Consider the following 12,785-nt stretch of genomic DNA (forward strand, 5'->3'; position numbering starts at 1 on the left):
ATATATAGATAAGTTCACCCTCAACACAGAAGATGGGACTCCCCTGGAAAGGGTTTCTTATTATAAGTACTTGGGTATTTGGTTGGACGATAAATTGTCTTTTAAATTACATGTAGCAGAACTCTTAAAGAAGCTGAAGCCTATATTGGCATTCTTTTATAGAAATAAATCCTGTCTTCCTCAGCACTGTAGAAGGCAGATAGTGCATGCCACATTTCTATCCGTTTTAGATTACGGTGCTATTATTTATATGCATGCTTGTCCCTCGGTCCTAAAACCACTTGATACAATTTATCATTCTGTTTTTAGATTTATTACTGGCGATGGGTTCATGACCCATCACTGCCACCTCTATCATAATGTTGGTTGGACTTCCCTGGCTCTAAGAAGGGAGCAACACTGTATATTGTTTATTTATAAGGCACTACTGAAAAAACTACCATTCTACTTATCGAGCCTAGTGAGCTTCAGATCTTTTAACTTTCCAACTCGTTCATATAACCCACTGGCTCTAAATATCCCTGCTATTAAAACGGAGGTTGGGAAATTTGCTTTTGTTTATTTTGCTCCTTTTAAATGGAATAATTTACTGTCACAGCTTCAGTTGGATACACTGATTCCTTTTAATCATTTTAAAGACATTCTTATTAATCTTATGATTTCTGAATGTGTATGTACTCATTGAATTTATTGTGCTTCTGTTGATTATATATTATTATGGATATGTAGTGTAATGTGTTAAAATTGTATTTGTACTGTAATCAGGGCGCCATTGGAAATGAGAGCTTGCTCTCAATTGGCCTTCCCTGAATAAATAAAGGTGAAATGAAAAATGAAATGACATATTTTTACATAGTTCCAACTGTTTATATTTTATATATTTTTAGTTTGTTAACTTTTCTATTCATATTTTCTATTTAAGCTGCTGCCTATTTAAGCTGCTGACGTACTTGCCTTAATGTAGCCTATATCTATATTTCAATAATTTGTTTGTTCTTGCACCAATACACCTTAGCAAATTCCTTGTATGTGAAAACCTACTGGGCAATAAAAACGATTCTGATTCTGATGTATGGACTTTTAGGATAACCCTAACAGTGAATCGCTGTAAAGTAAATTGTATTTTCAACTCTAATTAGGTTTCTGCATCAGTGAACAATGAGACTATTGAACTAAGGACTAACCTTTACTAAAGACTCGACTCGACTTGGCAACCTGTGATTTGACTTGAATTGCCCAAGACAAAATGACTTGAGTGTAGTGAAGTAGAAGCAAGTGATGCCATATTCATTCAGTGAGCATTATGAACAGATATGCTCACTGTCTTTTACAGTGCATTCTCGGAATGTTTTATTGAGCTGAACTTGTAGTGCAATGGAGTGATACTTCATCAGGTCAGTAAGCTTACAATCTATGTACCTGTTATTGATTACCTTAATTATCATACAACAAAAAACATATATGACAACATATGAGTTTTGCATGGTCATCCACCCCTCCCCCAACTAAGCCGGGCTTTTCACCTTTTAATGTTTTTAACACATACCCTCATATAACAGGTTAAAATAGCTGGGAGGACAATTAGATTGCCAGTATACACCTGTTTAACTGCTGTTAAATGTGATGTTGTGATCAACTATATTATTTGTTAAATAGCATTTAAGGCAGGCAGAATTATATGACACTAGAATTGGGTCATAAAGCCAGCGCACAAAACAATGTGAGCGATGTATGTGATTTCACACGCACATATATTAACCCGGTATAGTGGTTAGCACTCTCGCCTCACAGCAAGATAGTCGCCAGTTAGCCTCCCGCCTGCGGCTCTTCTGTGTGGAGTTTGCATGTTCTCACCGTGTCTGTGTGGGTTCTCACTGGGTACTCCGGCTTCCTCCCACAGTCCAAAAACATGCACTTAGGTTTAATTGGTGACTCTAAATTGCCCATAGGTGTGAATGAGAGCGTCATTGTCTGTAACTATATGTCAGCCCTACGATGGTCTGGCGACCTGGCCAGGGTGTACCCCGACTCTTGCCCAGTGCAAGAGTGCGGATAAGTGGTAGAGGTTAACGGTTATTGAATGAATAAATGAATGAATTAATGCGATATTAACCATAATGCATAGATTTTAATCCTTTGAGTCTAAGAGGATGTGCTCAAGCTCGCAGGAGAAGAAGCTTTGTTATTCCCCTTTAACCTGGCAACCCCAGGCTCCCTGAGAGCTGTCAATCAAAGTCCAGTGGCTCCGCCCCCAAAGTGTCAAAATCTTTCCCCGCACGCGTAAAAAGCACTCCACGAGCGAGTGGAAGCTACCTCTAGGGTCGTGTATAATGTGTGTCACGAGCGCAGAAATAACCCACGAGCAAGAGCACATCTTCTTGAGCTCAAGGGATTCAAAACTGTGAACAATGGTTAATATCTGTACGTGTGAAATCACATGCATTGCTTGTGAGGAATTGTTTTGTGTGCTGGCTTCATGACCCAATTCTGACAGCATAGAATTATAGTTAATGAGTTACTGAAATGATGATATGTATTCACTGGAGGTATCCTGTTCCTGGTTCTGTTTGGGGAAGAGACAACATTAGCATACACTTTTGCTTCTCAGTGGAAAAAATGTAAAGCTAAGTTTTACAAATGCACCTATGAATATTGAATGGATAAGTTAACATTACTTGAACACAACTGCAAAAAACAGCACCATAACTGCTTATAGAGCTAGGGTTACAATATTGTAACCTTTATTCTATCTCACACAGGCTACTCTACTGGACTCTATGGGTACATGGGCTTGAGCAAAATAATCAACATGGTCAGAACATAACGTGGACCCAGGTAGTTTGCAACTGAAATTGGTAGAGCCATGGCCTAACCTTGCAGAGGTGGAAAGGCAAGCAAAGACACCATGCACACCACAATTCCTGGGTCATTAGGGATTAGGGAGGCATGTAGGTTTATTCTGCCAAGTTGTTGCACCACAGCTGACGCACCCCCTGTGTCATTCTAGCAAGCATGAATCCTGAAATAAAGTCTGACGTCTAACTGTATGAACACCACAAAGCTACCATCCATATGTCCCCAACACCAGTGGTGGGAAAAGTATTCAGATCCCTTAAGTAAAAGTACTGCCTAGGAGAGTGGCAACACTCACACACCTTGAGGTATGAAAATATGGTAGCTTTAATAGGAATTTCCATCAAATACTGCAAAAAGGAGAAAATGGAACCAACTGCATACAACAGGGGATGCAGCCACTGTACCAGCATTGGAACCCCAATCCCTTTGCCTTGTAAAAGGCAGGGCTGGATTATGGTCTAGCTAACTGGATCATCACCATAACTGGTACAGACAGACTACCCTTCCTCAGCCTGTTCCTCTCAGTAGCCAAGCCTGGAGAGGATGGCCCAGTGTGGGCCATCCTCTCCAGGCCCTGTACCGACCTCCTGAGACAGAACCCACCAGAACTGGGGGATGGTCAATTATCTGAGTCATTTCTGTGTATAATGGCACTGAACAGAGACCTAGGGCTACTAGAATTACAGACAACTGCTCTTATCCTACCTTCTCCAACAGGAGAATATGAGATTGAGCAGCGGAAAAGTGTAAGCAGCTTTCTGGGGGCGGCTGTGGCTCAGTTTGTAGAGCGCTATTCTTGGGCAAATGGCCCAAATTACTCCCGATGCTGTGTTCATCTGCGTTTGAATGAATTCCCAATGGTGGCAGGTGGCACCGTTTAGGATAGCTTCAGCCACCAGTCTGAATGTGTGTGTGAATGGGTGAATGAGCGCAGCCTGTAGTGTCGAGTAAGTGGAGTCCATTTACCATTCTTGGCCAGTGAATGCAAACGTGTGGAATGGATCATCATGTGTCACCATAGTAGGTATTGGGTGGGTACAGTTTTGCATTGGTTGGTGAACAAATACACTTCCTTTTTCCTAAATCTGCTTCATCACCTTGAAGGAGCTGTCACTTTGTGTGAGGCAAAGTGGGCACCATCACCCCAACATGTCCCGCTCCAATGGTCATCACCAGTGGGCAGTCCTGGCGAAGGAGATTCATTGAAGAGCAAAAAGATAGCAGACAGCAGTGCATGCTGCATTATTTTGTATTGATGTGTCAATGAAGCCTCATGAAGCATTTTCTTTATTTTCTGAGCACACTAGATGGCGCCCTTGGTTAATTGAAAAAGGCTCTAGCAATGGTAATCAAGTGTGTTTTCAGCCCTTTGTTGAATAGAGAGCTCCATCTAGTGGAGTCAGAAAATACAGAAAATGCTTCATGAGGCTTCATTGGCACATCACTATTATTTTGTTACTTCATTTGGGTTCTCCATGTATTCAGGTAGGCCCATCCTAATTGGCTGTCTTGTTTATGATTGTAGGAGAGTATTACCCATATTGTCCAGTAGAGGAACCTGAGTGAAATAGAACTACATATACAATTGTTCAATCTCTTACTAAAAGCAACAATGTCATTTGTCATCTCTTTTTCTCATGCAAAGAATGTTTTTTAACAGTTGTCATCCACAGAAAATCTTCCATGATGCTTGGATCTAGCCAAACTTGGCTCATCAGGCAAATTTATGTTTTACCAGTTGGTTCCATAAAATATGTCCTGTAAATATCTTGATGTTGTCTCTGTGTCTGTAGGACTACCGTGTGAATATCTTCCTCCGTCAGCAGTGGAATGACCCCAGGCTTGCCTATGCAGAATACCCAGATGACTCGCTGGACTTGGACCCCTCTATGTTAGACTCCATATGGAAACCAGACTTGTTCTTTGCCAATGAGAAGGGGGCCCACTTTCATGAAGTCACAACAGATAACAAACTGCTCCGAATATTTAAGAATGGGAATGTTTTATACTCTATTAGGTAAGTATGGGCTGACGCTGTGTAGCTGGGGCGGTGGGTTGTTAGGCATATCTGAGATGAATACTGAAAGATTAAAAAATAAATAATAATTAGGGCCGGGACTTTAATGCGTTAATTAAGATTCATTAATTACACAAAAATGAACGCGTTAAAAAAATTGACGCATTTTAATCGCACTTATTTTTCCACCGCGGAACGTTTCTCACTGGATGAGTTTCAGGCGGACCGATTATACTGGAGCACCAACTAGCGTTCATGAGTTCAGACAACAACAAACCACAGTGAACATGAAGGAAGAAGCTGATGAGAGCGCTTTGGTTGGCCCTGTGGATGATGGGACATTTAGTTACAAAAAACGAATGGATTGAAGCGTTGATAAGAGCATGGTTGTGTTGCTATGCAACAAGGAATTCACATATCACCACAGCACATCCAGCCTCAAGTATCACCTCAATGCAAAACATATAGCAGCTAGCGGCAAGTGTGGTAGCTAGCGTGGATTGTGTTTTACTTAAAAAAACCAAAGTATTATAGTTTACAGAAGGTCTACCTACCTATAGGCTACCTGAATTTCTGAAATGTACTATATTTCTAAATATGCTATTGCTACACTTAATGGCAAAAATTGCACTGGTCTGTTGGACTTGAACTGACTTGGTTCTTATTGGACATTATTCAATGGTATACTAAAAATCCATGTGAAAAAAATTACTTCTCACTGTTCTCAGGTCAAATATTTATATGTGATTAAAATGCGATTAATTTCCATTAATAAATTACAAAGCCTCTAATTAATTAGATTCATTTTTTAATCGAGTCCCGGCCCTAATAATAATATAATACGATATATACTTTTTCCTAGTTCTGATCATATCTGAAATAATAGTAATTTAATTCCAAGCCCTGACAGAAGTGTTTTGTGATAATCCCTAAGAATGTGCATGTGTCTATTTTACAGCTATATTCACTGTAATGCTGACAGAAGTTTTGTATTGCTGTATGTCTTAGCCAACCTTCTGCTTGTACTCTTTGCAGTAGATAGGATGGAAAGCAAGAGTTAAAATAGCAGCTGTTTTATCTTAGATTATGCACACAGGGTTTTTTTTGTGGGGCTTCACAGATATGTCACTTAGTGTCACAATTTAAAAATATGTACATTTGTGGATGACTTCAAACCCTGTCACTGTTTTTGACACATCTTTCATTTATTCTTCCCTCTCTTTTTGCTTTCAGACTAACATTAACTCTGTCATGCCCCATGGATTTAAAAAACTTCCCTATGGATGTTCAGACGTGTATCATGCAACTGGAGAGCTGTAAGTGCAGTATAATTACACATACACTCACACCTTTGTAATGGCATACATGTGAGGACCTGCAATGACATTATGAATTCCCTAACCCCGTAGTCTAACCTAAACTGTTACAACTACATACCCAATGCCAACCAAAACACAACCTAAATCTAGTTCTTATCCAGTTTGAAACCAACTATCTTCTATGATTTAAAATGAAGAAATACTTTTCTCAATTGTATTCTTTTAATGACATCAGATAGCTGTTCCAACATTTTTAAAATTTTCTACAGAATTTATTTTATCTTATATTTCCGTATAGATGCCTTTTTTCCCTCCATCTTGTCTGAAATAAAAGGAAGAAGAAGAAAAGGACACTGAATTTTAAAACAAATTTCAACTCAACAAATGGATAGATGAATATTACAAATAAAGATAATCTATTTAAAGACTGGTTAACTTAAGAAAATATTCTAAAGTGCATGGAAGATACTTTGAAGTGTGCAAAAATATTTTTAACAATCATAAATGTCAGTTCACTGAATAGAAACGTCTATTGCATGTATGTCTGTTCTGGGAGGGGGATCTTGCCTGTCACTCTCCCTGAGGTTTCTTCTTTTTTTCCCTTTTAAAAGGGTTTTTTGAGGAGTTTTTCCTTGTGTGCTGCGAGGGTCAAATGACAGAGCGTGTTGTACCTTCTACAGTCTGTAAAGCTGCTCTTTGAGGCAAATCTGTGATTTGTGATTTTCAATCAATCAATCAGACTTTATTTGTATAGCACTTTTCATACAAGAGAGATGTAACACAAACTGCTTTACATAAAAAAGGAGAAAGTAATAATAATAATAGTAATAACCCTCCGCCCATCCCCAACCCTCCACCCAACACCCTCCCCATTAAAAACAAAGCACAAACTGAGGAAGCCCCATCTCAACATGGAGCAGAGAATTTAATTAGATCAAATAAATAAAACATAAAGTAAGGTAGGATAAAATAAAATAAAAAATAAAAGTAAATTATAACTAAATAATTAGAGGTAGAGCATGATACTATATATATCATAAAGTATAGTAGCAAATAAATAAATAAAAGAGAAGATGTTATAATACTTAGATGCATGAGGAGAAAAATCTCTAAAAATGGTTCAAGTAAAAAAAAAAAATAAATAAATAAAAAATTGGGCTATATAATTTTTTAAAAATTGAATCTCATCTTTTCCCCCACTAGGATGCCCCTGGCTTTCATTCTTTAAGCTGTGAGCTTCATGGGGACTATGAAATGGATGAGCATGGTTAAAACACACTTGTCTATTTTAAGTGTCAGATATAAAGTAAACAACCCAAGGCACATTATGTCAATATAGCCATCTTGAACCATTGAGACCTGAACATGGCTATCTGTTTCACCTTGCTATCACATGTTACTATGCCCTTCTGTCGCCAGTTTTGTGAATATTTTTTCTTCACCATTATTGTGTCCTTCTCCTCTGGTTTATTATTCATCACATTACTCCAGAAATCATAGTGGAACTGGATGACACATTCGTAGTCTAAGGGTTAAGTGTTAGTGGGCTTCCATCTTAGAGCAGCTATCATGAATAAATTGGTTAAAGAAGAAAGCTTTCACAACAATATCCTACAAACCATCCATATGAGTCACATGTTGTTGATTAATAACATTGCTGGGCTCATGCTTCATCACTCCTGCCTTCTCCTGCTACAGTGTATTATTCATCATAATTGTGATGGCTTTCTGTCCGTGCCATATGTATATCCCTAAGCTCACTGATGCATCTACTGGGATCTGTATTTATACTCTGTGTGTGTGTAGCAGCATGCTACAGCAAACCCACAGGGACTTTGTGACAGAACTGTGCATGCCACTGAATATTTAGTATGCTGGTTGGATTCATACAGCGAACAGAAGCTGAACCAATACCTGTACAGACACAAGATGGATACTACAAAGACTAAAATGATTTACAAGTGGACGTTTTAATTTCAAGTATAAATGTGTAGATAAAGATGTGACATAATAATATATGTAATTTTATGATTTTCATCCAACTATTTTGATGTGTATATCATGTTTTCTTTGTTTTGTGCCTCCATCCTCTTAACTTCCTGTTAACTTCCTGTATCTTTTGCTTTATCTTTTGAAAAAAAATGAAGTCGTATTTAATATAGCTGATACTGTGGTGATGACTAATTCACCATTTGTTCAATCAGGAAAAAAGCATTGCCCCAAGGGACAGATAGCACTTGGACATATGTGTCTTCATTTGTGATTTATTCTTCTCCAGCCCACTGGGCAAAGGCATGACTGTATCTCGCTCTATTATTTACATTCATATATGTTATTAATAAGACATTCTTTTTATCACTGTGCTGCTGCTATCACTAAGGAGACATAAAGGAGACACTCATATACAAAAAATAGAGGATTCCAATCATAACATGATCCATCTTTTAATTTAATATCACACAATATCCAGAAAATCACATTATATGAAAATCTGAGTGAAATAAGTATGTGATCCCCTAACAAACATGGTGGAGAAAGCCTTGTTGGCAGCACAGAGGTCAGGTCAGATGTTTCTTGTAGTTGGTCACCAGGTTTGTTCACATCTCAGGAGGGATTCTGGTGATTCTGGTCCACTCCTCTTTTCCTCAAAACCTGAAGGACTTGGAGAAGACCTGCAGTCACTTGGCAACTCAAAGCTTCAACTCCTTACACAGACTTTCTATGGGATTAAGGTCCGGACACTGGCTGGGCCACTCCATGACCTTAATAAGCTGCTCCTTTGTTGCCTTGCCTGATGTTTTGGGCCATTGTCGAGCCAGAAGATGACTAATTCTCAGTGTCCTGGCTGAGGGCAGGAGGTTGTCACCCAAAATTTCACGTTATATGGCCCCGTCCATCTTCCCCTCACTGTGGTGAAGTTGTCCTGACTCCTTAGCAGATAAACAGCCCCGTAGAACCTGATAATGTAATAAATTCTCGATAATGTAATAACCCGATAATGTAATAACCCGATAATGTAATAAAAATCTGCACTTGAGTCCATTGAAAATGTAATAAAAACTGATAATGTAATAACTTCCCGATAATGTAATAAAGTGCATTTCCCGATAATGTAATACACTTTTTTACCAATAATGTAATAAAGTATAACATTAATGGAAGGTTTTTGATCAAATCAAAAATGTCGTAAAATCCAATATGGCCGAAAAACCCCATTGAGGATGCATTGAGCTCGGATTGGCCCAAGGGTTCCAGTGATACATCCTTTGTGAAAAACGGATGAACAGGTCAAAAGTTAATAAACATTCAACTTTGACCTGTTGGTGGCGCTAGAGCTCTTGAGCTAGAGTTGCCTACACAGTATCACCACTTGAACCCAAGTAATGGCTGGTCTGCTGTTAAATTATTACAATATTGGGGAATTATTACATTATCAGGACTTGCGAAATGAAGGCTAACCTGATAATGTAATAACCTCCCATTAATGTTATACTTTTTTTTTTAAACTTTGTTTATTAAGTTTTTTCACAATAAAACACAGACAAACAGGAACACTCAGAACATAATCCCCACCCCAAAAAGTAAAAATGAATAAATATATAGATAGATAAATAATAATAATAATAATAATAATAATAATGATGATCAATAGATGACTAAATCTAAGATAATATAAGTTAAGCATGTTGTAAAAGAGGACATATATAAACATAAAAAGGAGAGAATTTTACAGAAAAAAACAAAACAAGCAATAAACATTAGAGAAGTACAGTACATACTGAATAGTATTTAAGCGGGTTGTCATCTTAGCACAATGAAATCTGTGGTTGTCCTAATTAACGGAGGGATTTCATTTCCATTTCAGAAGGATTAGGCGACAGGGTACAGAAAGCCAGGAAGTCACACTGGGAATTGTTCAAACTGTAAACAGTGGACGGTACTCCAAAAAGAGCTATGATGGGGCAGGGGGCTATAGAAAACTGCAGGACCTCAGAGAGTGTTTTAAACACCGAAGTCCAGTAGGTCGTCAGTTTGGAGCAGCTCCAAAACGTGTGTAAATATGAGGATGGGGTCATTTTACAACGGTTGCACGCTGGATCTATGTCTGGGAATCTCTTTGATAACTTCTCTTTGGTCCAGTGAGCTCGATGCAAGATTTTGCACTGTATTAGTTCATGCCTTGCACAGATAGTGTGGACTCTTTTTAATATTGCGTCCCAGGTTTCATCAAGTAAGTTCTCATTTAAATCCTGCTCCCATCTATGTTTAATGGTGTCAAGGGACAGGGTTTTTTGGGATAAAAGTGCTCTATATAGGTTAGATATTATACCTTTAAAGGTGCCAATAAGGAGTCAATATCAGAGCTCGGGGGACATTCTGGAAAATGAGGCAGCTGTTTTCGGATAAAATCACGCAACTGTAAGTATCAAAAGAAGTATGTATGTGGAATAAGAAATTTAGTATGCAGTTGTTGAAAAGAGACAAAGGAACCATCTATGAAGAGGTCCTGCTGTGTGCGCAGTCCTCTGTTTTGCCACTGCAGAAACACGCTGTCCTGAAGAGAGGGGGGAAACATATGATTTGCATGGATTGGGGATTTCAGTGAAAAACCATGCCATCCGTAGTGCCGGCAGACCTGCTTCCATATTTTAAGTGTTGTTCGGACTAAAATATTTCTTGTATAGTGGGCGGTGTCTGAGGCTAGAGGTGCATAGATTAATGCTGACAATGAGGATTGGGCACAGGATCTAGCTTCAAGAGTACACCACGAGGGGGCATCGGCACCTGGATCCTCATATAGCCTATATATAGCACATATAGCATAGAGAATAGGTCGAATATTAGCAGCCCAATAATACAACTGAAAGTTGGGCAGAGCCATACCACCTAACACCTTTGGACGTTGTAGATAGGCTTTGTTCAATCGTGGACTCTGATTATTCCAGATGAAGCTGGATATGAGAGTATCTAGGCGTTTAAAAAATGACATGGGAATATACACTGGAAGACATTGAAAAAGATAGCTAAATTTGGGCAAAACATTCATCTTTATAGCATTTATTCTACCAGCGAGCAACAGATGTAGAGGCATCCAGCGTTTAAGGTTCTGCTCTACCTTGGTTACTAGTGGGTTGAAATTCTCTTTGATGCGTCTGCCCATACTGTTTGTAATTTGCACCCCTAGATACGTGAACTGATCTTGAGTAACCTTAAAGGTAATTTGTGAAAAGAATAAGTGCGGGGCAGGGAATTAATACACTTTTAATTTTCTTTCTAATAACACTTTTCTGAAGGTTTATTTTATACCCTGAGATTTTACCAAGGATGGAGAGGATCCTGGGCATAGAAACGTCCAGGTGTGAAACATACAGTGTCATATCATCTGCATAAAATGAAATTATTTGCTCTCGTCTCTCCCTGAATAAGCCCACTATTGTAGTGTCCTGTCTCATTGCAATTGCTAAAGGCTCTATGGCTAATGCGAAAAGCAGTGGTGATAGGGGGCAGCCTTACCTTGTTCCACGAGAAATTGCAAAATGCTCTGAGTACATCCCATTGGTACAAGCTGATGCTACTGGCATGCTATATAAAAGTCTAATCCAATGCATAAAACAAATACCCCCACTACAGCCTATCGAAAGCATTTTCAGCAACCATGGACATGATAAGCTCTGGGGTGGTAGGATCTGTTCATCTGATCATGATAGATAGTGTTTAAGAGTTTAAGTTTTCACTCGCTTGGGTCGGCATCGTGTGTCTCACGGTTAATGAAGTCCAGTGCCAGGGTGGGATCCTCGAAAGTACACTCCTTACTCCCTGGGAGAGTGACACGGAGCGTAGCCGGAAAACGCAGCCCGTACTTGGCTCCCTCTATGGATCTCAGCCTCTTTTTCACGTCTCCAAACGCTGCCCTTTTCTTCATAACCGTGGTGGTGTAGTCAGGATAAATATGGAGCATCTTTCCTTTGGGGACCCCGAGCGGACTTACTTACTCTCTAGAGAGAGAGAGAGAGAGAGAGAGAGAGCTCGTTTTTGGTCTCATCTGACCACATGACGTTCCCCCCAGCCTTCTTTGAATCATCTGGTGTTCACTGGTGAGTTTCAGACAGCCTGTACATGGGCCTTGTTGAGCAGGAAACCTTGCAGACTGCAGGATTTCAGTCCATTCCAGCATAGTGTGTTACCAATGGTTTTCTTTGTGACTGTGCTTCCAGCTGCCTTGAGATCATTAACAAGCTCCACCTGTGTAGTTGTGGCTGATCCCTGACCTTCCTCATGATCACTGATACCCACAAGGCCAGATCGGGCGTGGCGTCCCAGGCCGAGGATGATTGCTGGTTTCTTTTAGTTTGAATAATTGCCTTCTCACCAAGCTACCTGCTGATGGTCTTGTAGCTCATTCTTTGTGCAGGTTGACAATAATGTCCCTGACGTCCTGAGAGCTCTATGGTCTGTCCCATGGTGGAGAGGTTGGAATCTGATTGAATGATTCTGTGGACAGGTGTCTTTTATACAGGTAACTAATTGAGAATAGGAGTCCTTTCTTAATGTGAGAGGATTAAGTTGTGTACCTCATGGGCCCATAACCACTC

At 39.4% G+C, this 12,785-nt stretch overlaps 1 protein-coding gene across 1 annotated transcript in view; it reads left to right on the forward strand.

Annotated features, from left to right (window-relative positions):
- The window catches only part of LOC131968183 (glycine receptor subunit alpha-3-like), a 105,993-nt gene that overhangs the window by 55,012 nt on the left and 38,196 nt on the right, over positions 1-12,785 (forward strand). The window contains exons 6-7 of the mRNA XM_059328989.1: positions 4,650-4,873; positions 6,107-6,189. Of these exons, the coding sequence (XP_059184972.1) occupies positions 4,650-4,873; positions 6,107-6,189 (307 nt within the window). The remainder of the gene's footprint in view (positions 1-4,649; positions 4,874-6,106; positions 6,190-12,785) is intronic.

This window comes from Centropristis striata, chromosome 1 (assembly GCF_030273125.1).
Source record: "Centropristis striata isolate RG_2023a ecotype Rhode Island chromosome 1, C.striata_1.0, whole genome shotgun sequence".
Classification (NCBI taxonomy): domain Eukaryota; kingdom Metazoa; phylum Chordata; class Actinopteri; order Perciformes; family Serranidae; genus Centropristis; species Centropristis striata.